Source organism: Armigeres subalbatus, chromosome 2 (genome assembly GCF_024139115.2).
Source record: "Armigeres subalbatus isolate Guangzhou_Male chromosome 2, GZ_Asu_2, whole genome shotgun sequence".
In the NCBI taxonomy this organism is placed as follows: Eukaryota; Metazoa; Arthropoda; class Insecta; order Diptera; family Culicidae; genus Armigeres; species Armigeres subalbatus.
In genome coordinates, this window is record NC_085140.1 from 228360598 (window position 1) to 228382759 (window position 22162).

The 22162-nt window shown below is 40.7% G+C and overlaps 1 protein-coding gene across 4 annotated transcripts in view; it reads left to right on the forward strand.

Annotated features, from left to right (window-relative positions):
- LOC134215985 (nucleoside diphosphate kinase 7) overlaps positions 1 to 22162 on the forward strand; it is a 76489-nt gene that overhangs the window by 46232 nt on the left and 8095 nt on the right. For all 4 annotated transcript variants that reach the window (XM_062695032.1, XM_062695034.1, XM_062695035.1 and 1 more), the window contains exons 2-3: positions 9803 to 10074; positions 10136 to 10484. In XM_062695032.1, the coding sequence (XP_062551016.1) occupies positions 9803 to 10074; positions 10136 to 10484 (621 nt within the window). The remainder of the gene's footprint in view (positions 1 to 9802; positions 10075 to 10135; positions 10485 to 22162) is intronic.

Genomic DNA, 22162 nt, shown 5'->3' on the forward strand with positions numbered 1-22162 from the left:
GTATAACTATTCAAATAGGCCGAAAGAACTCTGGGTACGCGTGAAGTTCTTGAGGTTGTTCAAGTGTTCTCTTGGATACCCATGAACATATGCAATGAAAGCGGTTTATTCTATGTATGTTTTGAAAATATTTGTTTCGATTTAAAATGTAAACACACATTGTTATTGCATGTTTTGTCTTAAAAATGATCATCTTCCCCCCAGTTGACGGTACCACAAAGGGCATATGCTATTTTTGAAACAATCCGAAAGGTATCTGGTTACGTGTGAAGATCCTGAGGCCTATTCTAGCATTTTATTGGAAGACCATAAACATATGCAATGGACGTATTCTATTCTATGTACCACAAAGGGCATGTACCACTTTTGAAACAAGCCAAAAGATCTCTGGGTACCCATACAGATTTAAAGGCCTATTCCAGGGTTTTCTTGGATGACCATGAACCTATACAATGGACGCAATCTATTATATGTACCACAAAGGGCATGTAACACTTTTGAAAAAATCTGAAAGATCTTTGGTTACGCGTGTAGATCTTAAGGCCTTTTCCAGGGTTTTCTTGGATGACCATAAACATATGCAATGGACGTATTCTATTCTATGTACCACAAAGGGCATATACCACTTTTGAAACAAGCCAAAAGATCTCTGGTTACGCGTGTAGACCTGAAGGCCTTTTCCAGGGTTTTCTTGGATGACCATAAACATATGCAATGGACGTATTCTATTCTATGTACCACAAAGGGCATGTACCACCTTTGAAACAAGCCAAAAGATCTCTGGTTACGCGTGTAGACCTGAAGGCCTTTTCCAGGGTTTTCTTGGATGACCATAAACATATGCAATGGACGTATTCTATTATCTATCACAAAGGGCATGTACCACTTTTGAAACAAGCCAAAAGATCTCTGGGTACCCATACAGATTTAAAGGTCTATTCCAGGGTTTTCTTGGATGACCATGAACCTATGCAATGGACGCAATCTATTCTATGTACCACAAAGGGAATGTAAAACTTTTGAAAAAATCTGATAGATCTTTGGTTACGCGTGTAGATCTTAAGGCCTTTTCAAGGGTTTTCATGGATGACCATAAACATATGCAATGGACGTATTCTATTCTATGTACCACAAAGGGCATGTACCACTTTTGAAACTAGCCAAAAGATCTCTGGTTACGCGTGTAGACCTGAAGGCCTTTTCCAGGGTTTTCTTGGATGACCATGAACATATGCAATGAAGGCGCCAGAGGACTTAGGACACATTTGATTTCAAGATGCGCAAAGAGCATGTACCACTTTTGAGACAAGTCCATAGACCCATGGTTACGAGTGTAGACCTTAAGACCTTACTCCAGAGATTTCTTGGATGACACGGAACATATACTTTGAACGCATTCTATGCTAAGTACCACAAAGAGCATGTACCGTATTTGAATTTGCATAATAGGCCTCTGGTTACGCGAGTAGATTTTTAGGCTTTACTCCAGAGATTTCTCGGATGTCTAAGACCTCATTTCAGGAACTTTTGCATTACCCGAAGCATATACTGTGAACACCTTCAATTCTAAAAAGCGCAAAGAGCTTGTAGCATATTTGAAACTGGTTGAATGGCCTTTGGTTACGCGTGTAGACTCTAAAGCCTTACTTCAAAGATTTCTTGTATAACCATGGGCATAAGCTGTAAACCTTGACAATGGGCAAAAAGTATATGAGTTTCTGTTTCCAAAACTGTCAAAATTATCCAAATCGGTTGAAAATTGTTGAAGTTATGAGAATATCAATTTATGGGAACACGGGTACCCTGTCGGCCATCCACGTGTGTTTTTTTTTTTGTTGGCCGCATAAGGGTTAAAAAAGCACGTGGTAGCACTCTCTGAGAGAGAAAGTTGCCCAATAAATTATTGGCAGATGCTGATTTTCTACTCGCCGCTGTCACATCCAGGCGCTATCGTATATGCGCAAAATAGCCAGCATGAGTTAACCGCCAGAAATTTGTATGGTGAAAGACATCTAACGCGGGTTTTCTCAACAGTAGAAGCTTTTCACGAAAATCTATTTGGTACCAGTTATGTAGGAAGGCGTCTGCTACTACGCCTACCAAATATTTTTTTCGATTAAGTTGCTTATTTTCGAGATATTAAACCTTAGATGCTTTTCGCCATACTGATTTCCGAAAGTTAACTCCTAGTGTGCCGCTGTAAGCACGCTCAAAGCAGGCGATTCATTCAGCGCGCCAGAATGATGCTGTCAGTGTCCCCAAAATGAATCGCCTGCTTTGAGCGTGCTTACAGCGGCACACAAGGAGTTAACTTTCTGAAATCAGTATGGCGAAAGGCATCTAAGGTTAGATTTCTCAAAATTTGACACCTTAATCAAAAAATATTTGGTAGGCGTAGTAGGGGACACCATCCTTCATAACCGGTACCAAATAGTTTTTCATGAAAAGTTCCTAATTTTGAAAAAACCTGCGTTAGATGTCTTTCGCCATACAAATTTCTGGCGGTTAGCTCATGCTGGCTATTTAGCGCATATACTATAGCGCCTGGATGTAGCAGCGGCGGGTAGAAAATCAGCCACTGCCAATAATTCATTATTTCATCATTATGCTGTTTACAATGAATGAATTATCGGCAGTGGCTGATTTTCTACTCGCCGCAGACACATCCAGGCGCTATAGTATATGTACAAAATAGCCAGCAAGAGTTAACCGCCAGAAATTTGTATGGCGAAAGACATCTAACGCTGGTTTTCTCAAAATTAGGAACTTTTCATGAAAAACCATTTGGTACCGGTTATGAGGGATGGTGTCTGCTACTACGCCTACCAAATATTTTTTCGATTAAAGTGCTTAATTTTGAGAAATCGAACCTTAGATGCCTTTCGCCATACTGATTTCAGAAAGTTAACTCCTAGTGTGCCGCTGTAGGCACGCTCAAAGCAGGCGATTCATTGCTTGAGAATTTGCCGTAAACGGAGAACAAAAGGAATGAATTATTGGCAGTGGCTGATTTTCTACCCGCCGCCACCACATCCAGGCGCTATCGTATATGCGCAAATAGCCGGCAAGAGTTAATCGCCAGAAGTTTGTATGGCGAAAGACATCTAACGCAGGTGTTCTCAACAGTAGGAACTTTTCATGAAAAACTATTTGGTACCGGTTATGTAGGAAAGTGTCCGCTACTACGCCTACCAAATATTTTTTCGATAAAGGTGCTTAATTTCGAAATACTGATTTTCAAAAGTTAACTCCTAGTGTGCCGCTGTAAGCACGCTCAAAGCAGGCGATTCATTGGCAACAATGATGAAGAAATTTATCACTCATGCAGTAGTTCGGCGAGAGAACAGCAGCAGCGCCGACCAATCACGCAATGAGGAAATCAAAATAAACAAACACCAGCTGGTTTTGTAAAATGAAAACATGAGCCGCTTCTAGAACAACATTAGAAAATATCGTCAGAGGATTTCTGCACAAGGTTTCCACACAAGCTTTGAAAAGGATTTAGGTGATAACAGTGGTGCTGGTAAGCTAAGTAAGACAAATAAGACAAATAAGCCAAATAAGACAAATAAGACAAGTAAGACTAATAAGATAGATAAGACTAAGAAGGAAAATAAAGTAAGTTTCTCCAGGAATTCCTTCGGAAGTTCCTCCAGGGATTCGTTCGGAAGTTCCTCCTTCGGAAGTTCCTCCAGGAATTCCTTCGGAAGTTCTTCCAGAAATTACTGCGGAAGTTCCTCCAGGAATTCCTTCGGAAGTTCCTCCAGGAATTTCTTTGGAAGTTCCTCCAGGAATTTGTTCGGAAGTTCCTCCAGGAATTCCTTCGGAAGTTCGTCCAGGAATTCCATCGGAAGTTCCTCCAGGAATTCCTTCGGGAGTTCCTCCAGGAATTGCTTCGGAAGTACCTCCAGAAATTCCTTCGGAAGTTCCTCCAGGAATTTGTACGGAAGTTCCTCCAGGAATTCCTTCGGAAGTTCCTCCAGGAATTGCTACGGAAGTTCCTCCAGGAATTCCTTCGGAAATTCCTTCGGAAGTTCCTCCAGAAATTACTGCGGAAGTTCCTCCAGGAATTCCTTCGGAAGTTCCTCCAGAAATTACTGCGGAAGTTCCTCCAGTAATTCCTCCGGAAGTTCCTCCAGGAATTCCTTCGGAAGCTCCTCCAGGAATTCCTTCGAAAGTTCCTCCAGGAATTTGTTCAGAAGTTCCTCCAGGAATTGCTTCGGAAGTTCCTCCAGGAATTCGTTCGGAAGTTCCTCCAGGAATTCCTTCGGAAGTTCCTCCAGGAATTCCTTCGGAAGTTCCTCCAGCAATTCCTTCGGAAGTTCCTCCAGGAATTCCTTCGGAAGTTCCTCCAGGAATTCCTTCGGAAGTTCCTCCAGGAGTTCCTTCGGAAGTTCCTCCAGGAGTTCCTTCGGAAGTTCCTCCAGGAGTTCCTTCGGAAGTTCCTCCAGGAGTTCCTTCGGAAGTTCCTCCAGGAGTTCCTTCGGAAGTTCCTCCAGGAGTTCCTTCGGAAGTTCCTCCAGGAGTTCCTTCAGAAGTTCCTCCAGGAGTTCCTTCGGAAGTTCCTCCAGGAGTTCCTTCGGAAGTTCCTCCAGGAATTCCTTCGGAAGTTCCTCCAGGAGTTCCTTCGAAAGTTCCTCCAGGAGTTCCTTCGGAAGTTCCTCCAGGAATTCCTTCGGAAGTTCCTCCAGGAATTCCTTCGGAAGTTCTTCCAGGAATTCCTTCGGAAGTTCCTCCAGGAATTCCTTCGGAAGTTCCTCCAGGAATTCCTTCGGAAGTTCCTCCAGGAATTCCTTCGGAAGTTCCTCCAGGAATTCCTTCGGAAGTTCCTCCAGGAGTTCCTTCGGAAGTTCCTCCAGGAGTTCCTTCGGAAGTTCCTCCAGGAGTTCCTTCGGAAGTTCCTCCAGGAGTTCCTTCGGAAGTTCCTCCAGGAGTTCCTTCGGAAGTTCCTCCAGGAGTTCCTTCGGAAGTTCCTCCAGGAGTTCCTTCGGAAGTTCCTCCAGGAGTTCCTTCGGAAGTTCCTCCAGGAGTTCCTTCGGAAGTTCCTCCAGGAATTCCTTCGGAAGTTCCTCCAGGAATTCCTTCGGAAGTTCTTCCAGGAAATCCTTCGGAAGTTCCTTTAGGAATTCCTTCGGAAGTTCCTCCAGGAATTCCTCCGGAAGTTCCTCCAGGAATTCCTTCGGAAGTTCTTCCAGGAATTCCTTCGGAAGTTCTTCCAGGAATTCCTTCGGAGGTTCTTCCAGGAATTCCTTCGGAAGTTCTTCCAGGAATTCCTTCGAAAGTTCTTCTAGGAATTCCTCCGGAAGTTCCTCCAGGAATTCCTTCGGAAGTTCCTCCAGGAATTACTCGGGAAGTTCCTCCGGAAGTTCCTTCGGGAATTCCTCCGGAAGTTCTTCTGGGAATTCCTCTGTAAGTTCCCTCGAGAATTCCTCCGGAAGTTCCTCCAGGAATTCCTTCGGAAGTTCCTCCAGGAATTCCTCCGGAAGTTCCTCCAGGAATTCCTCCGGAAGTTCCTCCAAGAATTCCTTCCTTATTTGTCTTATTTGTCTTATTTTTCTTATTTGTCTTATTTGTCTTATTTATCTTATTTGTCTTTTTTGTCTTATTTGTCTTATTTGTCTTATTTGTCTTATTTGTCTTATTTGTCTTATTTGTCTTATTTGTCTTATTTGTCTTATTTGTCTTATTTGTCTTATTTGTCTTATATGTCTTATTTGTCTTATTTGTCTTATTTGTCTTCTTTGTCTTATTTGTCTTTTTTGTCTTATTTGTCTTATTTGTCTTATTTGTCTTATTTGTCTTATTGGTCTTATTTGTCTTATTTGTCTTATTTGTCTTATTTGTCTTATTTGTCTTATTTGTCTTATTTGTCTTATTTGTCTTATTTGTCTTATTTGTCTTATTTGTCTTATTTGTCTTATTTGTCTTATTTGTCTTATTTGTCTTATTTGTCTTATTTGTCTTATTTACACCAGCACCACTGTTATCACCTAAATATTTTTCAAAGCTTGTGTGGAAAACTTGTACAGAAATCCTCCCACGATATTTTGTAATGTTGTTCTAGAAACGGCTCATGGTTTCATTTTCCAAAACCAGCTGGAGTTTGTTTATTTTGATTTCCTCATTGCGTGATTGGTCGGCGCTGCTGCTGTTCTCTCGCCGAACCACTGCATGAATGATAAATTTCTTCCCCATTGTTGCCAATGAATTATTGGCAGTGGCTGATTTTCTACCCGCCGCAGCCACATCCAGGCGCTCTAGTATATGCACAAAATAGCCAGCAAGAGTTAACCGCCAGAAATTTGTATGGCGAAAGACATCTAACGCTGGTTTTCTCAAAATTAGGAACTTTTCATGAAAAACTATTTGGTACCGGTTATGAGGGATGGTGTCCGCTACTACGCCTACCAAATATTTTTTCGATTAAAGTGCTTAATTTTGAAAAATCGAACCTTAGATGCCTTTCGCCATACTGATTTCAGAAAGTTAACTCCTAGTGTGCCGCTGTAAGCACGCTCAAAGCTGGTGATTCATTCCTTTTGTTCCCCGTTTACGGCAAATTCTCAAGCATTCGGGTCCTAAAGCCCTACCTTGTTTATTATTGCAAACGATAGTGCATCGGTCAAGAATACTTAAACTGATAAAATTCTGGTAAAATTCTAAATCAGTAGAAATAATATTTTTGTGTTTAAAACATTTTAAGACAAATTTTGGGCTGTGCAACATTTCAGAACGAATGAACCATCAGCCCAAAACGTCAGGCCCATATATTAACTGTCAAAGGTTGAGTCAAGTGCCCTGCGGTGTTTTGCAAGTGCGTTTGAATCATATTATTCCGTACGTCAAACAAGACCGAAAATGTCGAGGAAGCATTTTTCATCTATTTTTAAATTTCAAATCAAACAATGTTCTTTTCGATTTTTGGGTCGGAAGAAAAACTAACGCGTTCAGGATGATTAGCTTCGTCGTTCCCTGAAAGAAAATCAAATATATATTCTTCATTTTAGGACCCAATGAATCGCCTGCTTTGAGCGTAATTACAGCGGCACACTAGGAGTTAACTTTCTGAAATCAGTATGGCGAAAGGCATCTAAGGTTCGATTTCTCAAAATAAAGCACCTTTATCGAAAAAATATTTATTAGGCGTAGTAGCGGACACCTTCCTACATAACCGGTACCAAATAGTTTTTCATGAGGGGTTCTTAATTTTGATAAAACCCGCGTTAGATGTCTTTCGCCATACAAATTTCTGGTGGTTAACTCATGCTGGCTATTTGCGCATATACTACAGCGCCTGGATGTGGAAGCGGTGAGTAGAAAATCAGCCACTGCCAATAATGAATGAATTATTGGCAGTAACTGATTTTCTACTCGCCGCTGCCACATCCAGGCGCTATAGTATATGCGCGAAATAGCCAGCATGAGTTAACCGCCAGAAATTTGTATGGCGAAAGACATCTAATGTGGGTTTTCTCAAAACTAGGAACTTTTCATGAAAAACTATTTGGTACCGGTTATGAAGGATGGTGTCCGTTACTACGCCTATCAAATATTTTTTTGATTAAGGTGCTTAATTTTGAGAAATCGAACCTTAGATGCCTTTCGCCATACTGATTTCAGAAGGTTAACTCCTAGTGTGCCGCTGTAAGCACGCTCAAAGCAGGCGATTAATTACACACACGTTTAACGCTACTCACATTCAATAAAGTTTACACTACTGTGTCATTGTCGTCTTTACCAGGGGGCTGTCACTACCTTATTTCAACAAAGTGTGCATACTTACATGGAGATTTGAAAGAAGAGCTATTCATGCAGCAGCCAAAAGGTTTTGTGGTTCGTGGAAGTGAGAAGTTAGTTTGCAAGCTGCATCGCAGCTTGTATGGCCTCAAACAAGCGGCTAAATTTTGGCATGACACAATGAACATGTTTCTAACGGACATGGGTTTCGTACAAGCGCAAGCTGACCCTTGTTTATTAAAGAGAACGTCGCAAGGAGAAGAGATCTTGTTACTGATATATGTCGACGACATGATTATTGCCAGTACTAAAGAAGTGGATATGGACAAAGTTGAACAAGAATGAATTATTGGCAGTGGCTGATTTTCTACCCGTCGCTGCCATATCCAGGCGCTATAGTATATGCGTAAAATAGCCTGCATGAGTTTACCGCCAGAAATATGGCGAAAGACATCTAATGCTTTTCATGAAAAAATATTTGGTACCAGTTATGTAGGAAGGTGTCCGCTACTACGCCTACCAAATATTTTTTCGATGAAGGTGCTTTATTTTGAGAAATCGAGCCTTAGATGCATTTCGCCATACTGATTTCAGAAAGTTAACTCCTAGTGTGCCGCTGTAAGCACGCTCAAAGTGGGCGATTCATTGCAGAAGAAGATCAAATTAACGTCGCTTGGAGCGGTAAACCAATTCTTGGGAATTCGAATAACGAAGAATAGAAACGGATTTTTGCACTGAATCAGGAAATGTTTATCCGGAAGATCGCCAACCAGTTTGGTCTCAGCAATGCGAAAGGATAGAAGGTGCTTCTAGATCCCGGTTACTACAAGACTCGATTGGGCAGTAAGGCATGCCTTTCGCCATACTGATTTCAGAAACTTAACTCCTAGTGTGCCGCTGTAAGCACGCTCAAAGCAGGCGATTCATTTTGAGCAGATGCGTCAGTGGCCCAACTGAGGTTGACTGGTTGGAGCTCAAGAGAGTAGTCAGGTACCTGTTGAAGACAAGTGACTATAAGTAAGACGTTTTTGGAGTTATACGGCTTCAGCGACGCTGACTGGAGCAGTGATGTCTCCGACCGAAAGTCAAACACCGGATACCTCTTCAAGTTGGGTGCAGCTACCATATCTTAGGCCAGTCGGAAGCAGACAAGCATCTCTCTTTCAAGTATAGAAGCAGAGTACACGTCTCTCTCTGAAGCGTGCAAGGAATGAATTATTGGCAGTGGCTGATTTTCTACCCGCCGCTGTCACATCCAGGCGCTATCGTATATGCGCAAAATAGCCAGCATGATTTAACCACCAGAAATTTGTTTGGCGAAAGACATCTAACGCGGGTTTTCTCAAAATAAAGAACTTTTCACGAAAAACTATTTGGTACCGGTTATGTAGGAAGGTGCCCTCTACTACACCTACCAAATATTTTTTCGATGAAGGTGCTTAATGAATTATTGGCAGTGGCTGATTTTCTACCCGCCGCAACCACATCCAGGCGCTATAGTATATGCACAAAATAGCCAGCAAGAGTTAACCGCGAGAAATTTGTATGGCGAAAGACATCTAACGCTGGTTTTCTCAGAATGAATTATTGGCAGTGGCTGATTTTCTATCCGCCGCTGTCACATCCAGGCGCTATAGTATATGCGCAAAATAGCCAGCAAGAGTTAACCGCCAGAAATTTGTATGGCGAAAGTCATCTAACGCGGGATTTCTCAAAATAAGAAACTTTTCATGAAAAACTATTTGGTACCGATTATGTAGGAAGGTGTCCGCTACCATGCCTACCAAATATTTTTTTGATGAAAGTGCTTAATTTTGAGAAATCGAACCTTAGATGCCTTTCGCCATACTGATTTCAGAAAGTTAACTCCTAGTGTGCCGCTGTAAGCACGCTCAAAGCAGGCGACTTTCAAAATCGCGTGTATCCAAAGTGTCCACCGGTATTTGGTCTATCGGAGTCCGCTGTGTTATACGGGAAGTGCGTCCATCCTATCGACCCTATCCTGCCAATAGGCACGACTCTCAAAATACTCAAAATAGATCTAACTATTCTTTTTTTTTCATAGGAAAACTCGAACTGTTTGTCTTTTATTGGGAAATGGTTAAAAAATGAGACGGAAACATATCAACAATTGGTTGTTAACTTCTATCCCTATGAAAAATCTCTTCAACTTTTTGATCTGCGTACAAAAAAAATATTGCTGCATAAAACAAAGATAGAAGATCTTTTGCTATGCGACTTTTTCATTGGCGCAAAACTTCTTATTTTTGGCAAACAAATTGATATAATCGATTATGGAGACCATCATACTAAACTCAAATGTGGAAGTGAACAATGGTAATTGGTAAAAATATGTTTAGTGGCGAAGCTCATGTGATTAATTTTAACCCACTTTCAGCACATTCAGTATGATTCATTCAGAAGCGTTGCAGCACATCGGAGACATTTTACAAGCTATCTCGGAGAATGACTTGAGCATACGAAAGTTAAAATTGCTCAAAATTGACGAAAATTATTCGTGGATTCTGAAAAACATTCGATCGGAGCAACCTGAACTGTCTTACTTCATCGACAATATACCATCAAATTCGTTTGTTGCTATGGAAGTAACAGGAAATAATTCCTACGAACGTTTTAAGGAACTCTGTGGGTCGAATGATTCAAATGGAGCAATGACTACTGCTCCAGCTACTTTGAGAGCTCTTTATGGAAATGGAATTTATTGTCCTGTCAATGCTTCAAATATGGTATGTATAACATCACTTCAATCAAAGTTAATTGCCTATTATCCGACCATTCGACATGGACATTAATTATGTACAATATTTAAAAACTAGATTTGTACATATACACATATCGAGTTTTCTAACAATGTGTAACATATTTTCAAGATAGAGTGTGATAACAAAGTTATTTCTGCAGCTCGGCAAAAATCCGCACAGCCGTGCGCCAGCAAAATAAAAAACTGATATTTCAGCAAAAATGGCGTTTGTTAGCTGATTTTCGGCAAAATATTTGCTGATTTTCAGCAATTTTGACATAAATCTCGGCAAAAATCATGTTTGCTGGGGCACGGCTGTGCGAATCTCGGTAAAAGTTCAACATTTTGCTGAGATCCCGGTAAAAAAAATTAAGTGTGTAAGGCGGGTTTTCTCAACAGTAGGAACTTTTCACGAAAAGCTATTTGGTACCAGTTATATAGGAAGGTGTCCGCTACTACGCCTACCAAATATTTTTTTCGATTGAGGTTCTTATTGTCGAAATATTAAACCTTAGATGCCTTTCGCCATACTGATTTTTGAAAGTTAACTTCTAGTGTGCCGCTGTAAGCACGCTCAAAGTAGGCGATTCATTAGGTACTTTTCATGAAAAGCTATTTGGTACCGGTTATATAGGAAGGTGTCCGCTACTACGCTTACCAAATATTTTTTCGATTAAGGTGCTTAATTTTGAGAAATCGAACCTTAGAGTGCTTTAGATGCCTTTCGCCATACTGATTTCAGAAAGTTAACTCCTAGTGTGCCGCTGTAAGCACGCTCAAAGCAGGCGATTCATTTCGATAGCGGCTATAATTCGGTTTTCTACTGAATTTATAATAACCATTCAAGGATGCCTTTCGCCATACTGATTTCAGAAAGTTAACTCCTAGTGTGCCGCTGTAAGCACGCTCAAAGCAGGCGATTCATTTCTTCAGGATTGTTCACCACCTCGTGTGTGGAAGGAACATTGAAAACTTACGATATCGAACAGCAGTTGTTACTAGTGTATATACAATATTACATTGATCCAAACACGCAGGAACACCACCTGTCGCCTTATAATCGAAATATTGCAATGAATCGCCTGGCGGGTCCGCGACGTTAGGCATAAGGACGTTAGGCATAAGTATGTTAGGCATAATGGACGTTTGGCATAACGGACGATAGGCATAATGTACGTTAGGCATAATGGATGTTTGGCATAATTCTGCCTTGTCATATCATAGGCTGTTCTTTGGGTCATTTTATGCCTAACGTCCATTATGCCAAACGTACATTATGCCTATCGTCCGTTATGCCTAACGTCCATTATGCCTAACGTCCATTATGCCTAACGTACTTATGCCTAACGTACTTATGCCTAACGTACTTATGCCTAACGGGGTATACCCTCGCCTGGCATCTAAGGTGCTTACAGCGGCACACTACGGGTTAACTTTCTGAAATCAGTGTGGCGAAAGGCACAGGGGTTCGATTTCTCAAAATTAAGCCCATTCATCGAAAAAATATTCGGTAGGCGTAGTAGCGCATAGCTTCCTACGTAACCGGTACCAAATAGTTTTTCATGAAACGCTCAAAATATTTTTTTTAATGAAATGTTTCTAATGAATGAATCGCCTGCTTTGAGCGTGCTTACAGCGGCACACTAGGAGTTAATTTTCTGAAATCAGTATGGCGAAAGGCATCTACACGTAAAAAAACCCAGATTAATCCACCTAGCGGTGATGGTGCCTTTCTCGTTCGTTCAAAAGGTTTGGAAAAATCTCAAATAACACCAATATGTGGATTGGTCTTATTTTTCATATTTGTTTATATGCATAAAAAAAATCTAGCCAAACGCAATTTGTTGCAAACAAATCGGATGAGCATAAGAGCAAAAAATGGCATTTTATTTTGTAGTTTTAAAATTAGTATTTTCGCCATAACTTTTGACTCAATAGGAGATCGTCAGTTGCATTCTAGCAAAAATTCCGCTTGAGGCCCTTTCAAAACATTTTTTCAACTACCACTACACCTGATGGTATAATTGCAATATTTCCATTATCAGGCAACAGGTGGTGTTGCTGCGTGTTTGTATCAATGTAATATTGCATATACACTAGTGACATCTGCTGTTCGATATAGTAAGTTTTCAATGTTCCTTCCACACACACGAGGTGGAGAACAGTCTTGAAGAAATTGAAAGTATACAGCTAGAATTTAGTATGGAGGTACAATGAAATCTCTTTTATTGTTTAGAACTGTAGAACAAGTCGTGGGTACAAAAAATCTAAAAATTATTTGTTGCTTTTTGACCTATCTTTCATATTGATGCGATGCGTAGTTGATGAGAACGGATGATTTGTCCATACAAGGAAATTCATTTTACTTTAAATGTCGTGGCGCCATCTCGTTCAAACAGCACCTTTGTCTTTGCCTTATTGTACGATCCGGCCAAGTTTCTATAGGAAACAATGGGACAAGATTCTGCGTCGAATGCAATCTGTTGCGAGCGACCTGAGAAGCACACATATAAATGAGTGACATTTTTTACGCGATTTTTTCGTATGAATTTGTATTTTGGCCATAACTCTCGATCCCATAGTCCGATCTGGCCAATTTCAAATAGGAAACAATGGGACAGGATTCTGCGTCGAATGCAACTTGTTGCGAGCAAATCGGTTGAGAACAAGTGCCCGAAAAATGAGTGACATTTTTTACGCGATTTTTTCGTATGAATTTGTATTTTGGCCATAACTCTCGATCCCATAGTCCGATCAGGCCAATTTCAAATAGGAAACAATGGAACATAATTCTGCGTCGAATGCAACTTGTTGCGAGCAAATCGGTTGAGGATAAGTTCCCGAAAAATGAGTGCCATTTTTTACGCGATTTTTTCGTATGAATTTGTATTTTGGCCATAACTCTCGATCCCATAGTCCGATCTGGCCAATTCCAAATAGGAAATAATAGGACAGGATTCTGCGTCGAATGCAACTTGTTGCGAGCAAATCGATTGAGGATAAGTGCCCGAAAAATGAGTGACATTTTTTACGCGATTTTTTCGTATGAATTTGTATTTTGGCCATAACTTTCGATCCCATAGTCCGATCTGGCCAATTCCAAATAGGAAACAATGGAACAGGATTCTGCGTCGAATGCAACTTGTTGAGAATAAGTGCCCGAAAAATGTGTGACATTTTTTACGCGATATTTTCGTATGAATTTGTATTTTGGCCATAACTCTCGATCCCATAGTCCGATCTGGCCAATTCCAAATAGGAAACAATGGGACAGGATTCTGCGTCGAATGCAACTTGTTGCGAGCAAATCGGTTGAGGATAAGTGCCCGAAAAATGAGTGACATTTTTTACGCGATTTTTTCGTATGAATTTGTATTTTGACCATAACTCTCGATCCCATAGTCCGATCTGGCCAATTCCAAATAGGAAACAATGGGACAGGATTCTGCGTCGAATGCAACTTGTTGCGAGCAAATCGGTTGAGGATAAGTGCCCGAAAAATGAGTGACATTTTTTACGCGATGTTTTCGTATGAATTTGTATTTTGGCCATAACTCTCGATCCCATAGTCCGATCTGGCCAATTTCAAATAGGAAACAATGGGACAGGATTCTGCGTCGAATGCAATTTCTTGCGAGCAAATCGGTTGAGGATAAGTGCCCGAAAAATGAGTGACATTTTTCACGCGATTTTTTCGTATGATTTTGTATTTTGACCATAACTTTCGATCCCATAGTCCGATCTGGCCAATTTCAAATAGGAAACAATGGGACAGGATTCTGCGTCGAATGCAATTTGTTGCGAGCAAATTGGTTGAAGATAAGTGCCCGAAAAATGAGTGACATTTCCTACGCGATTTTTTCGTATGAATTTGTATTTTGACCATAACTCCCGATCCCATAGTCCGATCTGGCCAATTTCAAATAGGAAACAATGGGACAGGATTCTGCGTCGAATGCAACTTGTTGCGAGCAAATCGGTTGAGGATAAGTGCCCGAAAAATGAGTGACATTTTTGCCTTTCTCGTATACTAAGTATACGGTAAAGGCTATATGATCGCTCCAAAAACAAACTTTTTATAGAAGGCCCGGAGACCCATAGTGTTATATACCAATCGACTCAGTTCGACGAATCGAGGTGATGTCTGTGTGTGTGTGTGTGTGTGTGTGTGTGTGTGTATGTGTGTGTATGTGTGTGTGTGTGTGTGTGCAAAACTGCTCAAAAAATGTCACTCATTTTTTGGGCACTTATCCTCAACCGATTTGCTTGCAACAAGTTGCATTCGACGCAGAATCCTGTCCCATTGTTTCCTATTTGAAATTGGCCAGATCGAACTATGGGATCAGAAGTTATGGCCAAAATACAAATTCATACGAAAAATCGCGTAAAAATGTCACCATTTTTCGGGCACTTATCCTCAACCGATTTGCTTGCAACAAGTTGCATTCGACGCAGAATCCTGCCCCATTGTTTCCTATTTGAAATTGGTCAGATCGGACTATGGGATCAGAAGTTATGGCCAAAATACAAATTCATACGAAAAAATCGCGTAAAAAATGTCACTCATTTTTCGGGCACTTCTCCTCAACCGATTTGCTCGCAACAAGTTGCATTCGACGCAAAATCCTGTCCCATTGTTTCCTATTTGAAATTGGCTAGATCGGACTATGGGATCAGAAGTTATGGCCAAAATACAAATTCATACGAAAAAAACGCGTAAAAAATGTCACTCATTTTTCGGGCACTTATCTTAAACCGATTTGCTCGCAACGAGTTGGATCAGTCGCAGAATCCTGTTCCATTGTTTCCTATTTAAAATTGGCCAGATCGGACTATGGGATCAGAAGTTATGGCCAAAATACAAATTCATACGAAAAAATCGCGTAAAAAATGTCACTCATTTTTCGGGCACTTATCTTCAACCGATTTGCTGGCAACAAGTTGCATTTGACGCAGAATCCTGTTCCATTGTTTCTTATTCGAAATTGACTAGATCGGACTATGGGATCGAAAGTTATGGCCAAAATACAAATTCATACGAAAAAATCGCTAAAAAATGTCACACATTTTTCGGGCACTTATCCTTAGCCGATTTGCTCACAACAAGTTGCATTCGACGTAGAATCCTGTCCCGTTGTTTCCTATTGAAAATTGGCCATATCGGACAATGGGATCGAAAATTATACAATTTTTGCCTTTCTCGTACAACAAAGTTGTACCGAAAGGCTATCATTTCACTCCAAAATCGAATTTTTTATAGAAGGCTCAGAGACCCATAGTGTTATATATCAATCGACTCAGCTTGACGAACTGAGCAAATGTCTGTCTGTCCGTGTGTATGTGTGTGTGTGTGCACATGTGCCATAAAAAACATTAGCCAATTTTTCACATAGTAATTCTTAACCGATTCTCTCGCAACAAGTTGCAATCGACAAAGAATAAAGCGTAGTTGATCACTATTGAATTTCACAACGATTGCACATTCCAAAAAATCCTAAATATTCAAATGGTTATGATATGTCGTGAAAAAGTCATAACATGCTATAAAATGCCTTGAAGAATCAACCCATGCAAGCTCTTCTACTCGCTTTAGTACAAGACTTGAGTACAACAAATGCACCACAAGTTTTCATAGCATGCAAGTTACGTTCATAACGCCATAACGCCTATGCAGCTTTAAAGCATAATAAAAAAGATCAAATAAAACGCACACGCTAATAATACCTTACTTAGAATTTTTGAAAATAAACATACAAATAACTCAGCATTTCAACTAATATTCCGGGTTGGATTGATTAATTATGTACGAGAAAGGCACAATCACTGCTAGGTGGATTAATCTGGGTTTTTTATAAAAAAAATCGCTAAAAAAATGTCACTCATTTTTCAGGCACTTTTCCTCAACCGATTTGCTCGCATTTGCATCCGACGCAGAATGTCTCATATTTTCTTATTGAAAATTATCCAGATCGGACTATGGGCTTAGATGTTATGGTCAAATTACTATTTATTGTGAAAAAGAGTTCAAAAAAGTCTAGCTCACTTTCTTAGCACTTATACTTCATCTATTCCCCAAGCAACACAATTTCAACAAATCTGGTTGCAGTAATAATATTGTGACTGAATCCGGTCATATATAAGTTACTTGATTGATGTGCAATATGTGCTTCTCAGGTCGCTCGCAACAGATTGCATTCGACGCAGAATCTTGTCCCATTGTTTCCTACACTGAGAGCAGCCTTACAGTTAAAATTACTATATTGTAGGGTTAAATTAAAAACACAACGCCACTAAATTTGTGCAAATTACTAACCGTGTTTATACCGAACAAAAAATGCTTTAATTTTTACTATGGCTTCAAAGACAAAATTGCCAGTGAAAATTACTATGCTTTCTAGTTATCTTAACAACAATTCAGTATTTAGTTGTACCAATCGACGCATTTAAAATAAAAATGGGGGTTTTGCTTGGGTTTTTGTTAATTTAATTAATTTGGGATAATATTGAAGTCAAGTGAAAAATTACTTTAACATGCAATTTAATAATGTTCATATATGTAATAACATTACATTCATATTGAATACATAAATTACTGTGGCGAATGTCTGCCCTCTAAAAATGAAACAAATCACATTTCGTCATGGGATTCTTCCGACTCTTCCTTGGCATCGGTAAGGTTGTTGGCGGAAACCTGACAAGTCTAGAGACAGCAGCTGGTGTGGTACCGCCCCCGGAATCAACACCGGACACCTTGACGAATAGAGCAGTCCAGGTTTAACAATTTTTAGGACGGCCAAAATACGCTCCATTGTAGACGAGCTGTAGACATCTGCTAACCTGCACGATAAAATAGGATAGGAATTTATTTCTCTAATCATCACGTAAAACATCAAACTGTTTTTAATACTTACCAGCCGTTATCAGTATTATGGAGATATTATTCTTAAATTATATGGATAGCAAATTCCGTCCCTCCGATTGCTTCGCAGTATGGCGACTGAACTGACAATGTTTTGTTTTGTAAATTTTCATCACCATGGTTTGTTATTTATTTTAACTATGCTCATGGTTAAAATTACAACAGTGTTGTTAATTGAAGTATGTATTTGTTCATATCAAAAACATACAGAAATAGTAATTTCAAGAGCAAATACATATTTACCGTTACTTCAACATTATTTTCAGTTTATAGAAACTTGGCCGGATCGTACAATTGGGTCAAAAGTTATGGCGAAAATACTAATTTTAAAACTACTAAATAAAATGCCATTTTTTGCTCTTATGCTCATCCGATTTGTTTGCAACAAATTGCGTTTGGCGAGATTTTTTTTATGCATCTAAACAAATATGAAAAATAAGACCAATCCACATATTGGTGTTATTTGAGATTTTTCCAAACCTTTTGAACGAACGAGAAAGGCACCATCACCGCTAGGTGGATTAATCTGGGTTTTTTGAGTAGTTTTGCGCACACACACACACACACATACACACACACACACACACACACACACAGACATCACCTCAATTCGTCGAACTGAGTCGATTGGTATATAACACTATGGGTCTCCGGGCCTTCTATAAAAAGTTTGTTTTTGGAGCGATCATATAGCCTTTACCGTATACTTAGTATACGAGAAAGGCAAAAAATAATGTTAGGGGGAATGACGGCTTTGGCAGGTTTTGTTCTATTATTGTCAGGGGGGTTTCTTATGACTGTATATGCTCAAATTTGGCCTAAACATTCTTTGCATATCAAAGAATTTTGTGGGCAAATTTCATAAAATTCGGTCGACAAAAACCCCCCTGCCAATAATAGAACAAAACCTGCCAAAGCCGTCTTTTCCTCTATAGATTATTAAGATTTCTAATACTTTTTTGCCAAATCAGGCGCAAGAAAAAACATATACATCGCATTAGTCACATACATTCCGAAACTTTGTAGCATTCAGTAATTTTGTATATAGTTTGTAAATAGACTTTGTAAATAAATTAGATTGTAAGTATACAAATCTTTCAATCGCCAATAAACTTAAATATAATGTTCCCTTGACATAGGCAAGCGAGCATTAATCAAGCAGCCAAGCTTTCCAAGGTCGAGGCCATTTGTTTCCTGGATAAGGTGGGAAAGGGATAGCAGCGCGACTATCTGGTCAAGTTATCAATCGTGCCGATAAAGCCACGATTGTACACAAAGGGGTCGGAAATGACGTACTTCCGGTTGTGTCCGAGTCCCACCTTCCTTAATCTGAGGATTCACAGACTCGATCATTTCGTCCGTGATACTCCAAGGAGTTGGAAGTACGCGTTTGTTGTTAGTGTTTCGTTTGTTACAAGTAGGATAATTTAAAGTGGCGTTAAATATAGTTAATTAATAAATTATTTGTTCGTTCTCTAGTTGCTGTAGGCAAATCAAGTGTACGTGTTATTCGTGTGCGGTTGTAATAATTAAAGTGAAACAAAAAGTAAAAATGTGCTCTAGATGTGCGAAACGGTGCTTGTGCTCATTATGTGTTGTTCTGCCAGATTGGCTTTATATTTCACCCGCAGCGAATTCCGCCCACCCAAGCGCGCGCTTCATCCCCTACGGACGAAGATTCCTGGCAGTCGCCAACCGGCCAGAAGCGGACGATCCGTCACTATATCGGTCCGAGGAGGCCAGGGGACCTCTAAGTGGACGGAATCCACCAGACGTCAAGCTACCGGCAATCAAGTGACCCCGTCGGCAAACCGCCATTGCGATTCACAACACGCTTCATTGAGAAGCAATCGCCAAGCGTTCATTGAGAAGCAATCGCCAAGCGTTGCCTGCCCGGGGAGCATCGACCCCGCCCAACGGTCATCGACTGTAGGCCCCATCGATACGGTGAGTCTCCCATCTTTTTTTGTACGGAGTGCGGCGTCCAAGGAGGGCGCCGCGGGGGAATGAATCGACTGCTTTGAGCGTGCTTACAGCGGCACACTAGGAGTAAACTTTCTGAAATCAGTATGGCGAAAGGCATCTAAGGTTCAATTTCTCGAAATTAAACACTTTAATCTAAAAAGTATTTGGTAGGCGTAGTAGCGGATACCTTCCTGCATAACTGGTACCAAATAGTTTTCTCGAGAAAGTTCCTACTTTCGAGAAATCTCGCGTTAGATGCCTTTCGCCATACAAATTCCTGGCGGGTAACTCCTGCTGGCTATTTTGTGCATATACTATAGCGCCTGGATGTGGCTGCGGCGGGTAGAAAATCAGCCACTGCCAATAATTCATTTGTTGTCCAGTCGTAGACTGAAGGATGTGCCGCTAAAGCCATCGCGCTGTTTTCCTTTGCCGTGAGCTGCTACCCCGCCGACAAGTAATTGGGTCCGTCATCACGGACCGTGCACATGCGTGCGTGAGCTAATTTGCCACCACCTATCCAGTTAATAGGAGAACATAATAATAAGAGGGCTATCGACTGTTACCGATGACGTCACGGTCACCGACCGTCGAAGGTGTCGTCAATTGCTCTTAAAAGTGGACTTGGTAACAGGAGCGCAGAATGTGAAGGAGGTGCGCGAAAGTTAGTTGTGACGTCACGTAATAGCGCAGAACGCACAGAGCACACACGAAGAAAATAGAAGCTAGGGAAGAGTAAACCGCACACAGCTAGGGAATAGTATGAACGAACACCAACACAAATAGAAGCATATGCGACTGTCCCCCAATAAATATGTGTCCCTATTAGAAGTAAGGAAATAAATGTTCATTAATGTTTTCCATGTCGCTTAATAAACAGTCTTTCCCTAGCAAATTTGTTCATTAATCGTATTTTTCGTCACAACGCGTCATCATAGTTGCGAGTCCCGTCCTCTGTGTTTCTTTGCGAGTTTGACTGGGTATGTTGTATGCTTCCAATTCGTTGTAGAAGAGCAGACGAGCGGAGAGAGTCTGCCGATGATGATAGGCGCACTCACGCTTAGAGTGTATTAGGTGTGGTGGGCTCTCACCAGCTCTCTGAGTGGCTTCGTGGCTGTAAAGCATGCTGCGATAATTAGGGTGATACCGTTTGGCAAGAATTAGTTCGTAGCCAGTTGGAACGATCCGTAAATTCTATCTGGGAAATAAATGGACTCGCCCTTTGGGAGTCTCATCCGGGCAAATTAACTTGGGCCGTGGTCTCCTTAATGGAGTGGCGCTTAAGCCACGTGCTTTTAAGGACGGATCGCTCCTTGCCGGCTACAACTTATACTTTTCATTAACTTATGAATGTTATTAGCTTTTTGATATCGGCTCATTCATTAGGTGGCATAATGAAGAGTTACGAAGAGTATTTTCGAATGGTTTTTTGCCATAACATATAAGGTTATTTTTTTACGTGTAAGGTTCGATTTCTCAAAATGAATGAATCGACTGCTTTGAGCGTGCTTACAGCGGCACACTAGGAGTTAACTTTCTGAAATCAGTATGGCGAAAGGCATCTAAGGTTCGATTTCTCGAAATTAAGCACTTTAATCGAAAAAATATTTGGTAGGCGTAGTAGCGGACACCATCCCTCATAACCGGTACCAAATAGTTTTTCATGAAAAGTTCCTAATTTTAAGATAACCAGCGTTAGATGTATTTCGCCGCCTAATTCTGGCGGTTAACTCTTGCTGGCTATTTTGTGCATATACTATAGCGCCTGGAAGTGGCTGCGGCGGGTAGAAAATCAGCCACTGCCAATAATAATTCATTATTGGCAGTTGCTGATTTTCTACCCGCCGCTGTCACATCCAGGCGCTATGGTATATGCGCAAAATAGCCAGCATGAGTTAACCGCCAGAAATTTGTATGGCGAAAGATATCTAACGCGGGTCTTCTCAAAATTAGGAACTTTTCATGAAAAACTATTTGGTACCGGTTATGAAGGATGGTGTCCACTACAACGCCTACCAAATACTTTTTCGATTACGGTGCTTAATTTTGGAAAATCGAGCCTTAGATGCTTTTCGTCATACTGATTTCAGAAAGTGAACTCCTAGTGTGCCGCTGTAAGCACGCTCAAAGCAGGCGATTCATTAAGCACCTTTATCGAAAAAATATTTGGTAGGCGTAGTAGCGGATATATATAGTGGAATATATAGATGAGCGAAGATAAATCCTCTGTCTCCAAACGAACTGTCAAACGTGTCTCCAAACGAGCATGACGTCACGATTTCAATGGAAACGTTAAGGGCTGTGACGTCATATGCGCGTGTGCACGGGCAAAAAAATCGACTCAGCCATGCTTTCGCTCATCTATAGATTCTACTATCTATAGTAGCGGACACCTTCCTACATAACCGGTACCAAATAGTTTTTCATGAAAAGTTCCTAATATTGAGAAAACCCGTGTTAGATGTCTTTCGCCATACAAATTTCTGGCGGTTAACTCATGCTGGCTATAGATAGTAGAATCTATAGATGAGCGAAAGCATGGCTGAGTCGATTTTTTTGCCCGTGCACACGCGCATATAACGTCACAGCCCTTAACGTTTCCATTGAAATCGTGACGTCATGCTCGTTTGGAGACACGTTTGACAGTTCGTTTGGAGACAGAGGATTTATCTTCGCTCATCTATATATTCCACTATCTATAATGCTGGCTATTTGCGCATATACGATAGCGCCTGGATGTGGAAGCGGCGGGTAGAAAATCAGCCACTGCCAATAATGAA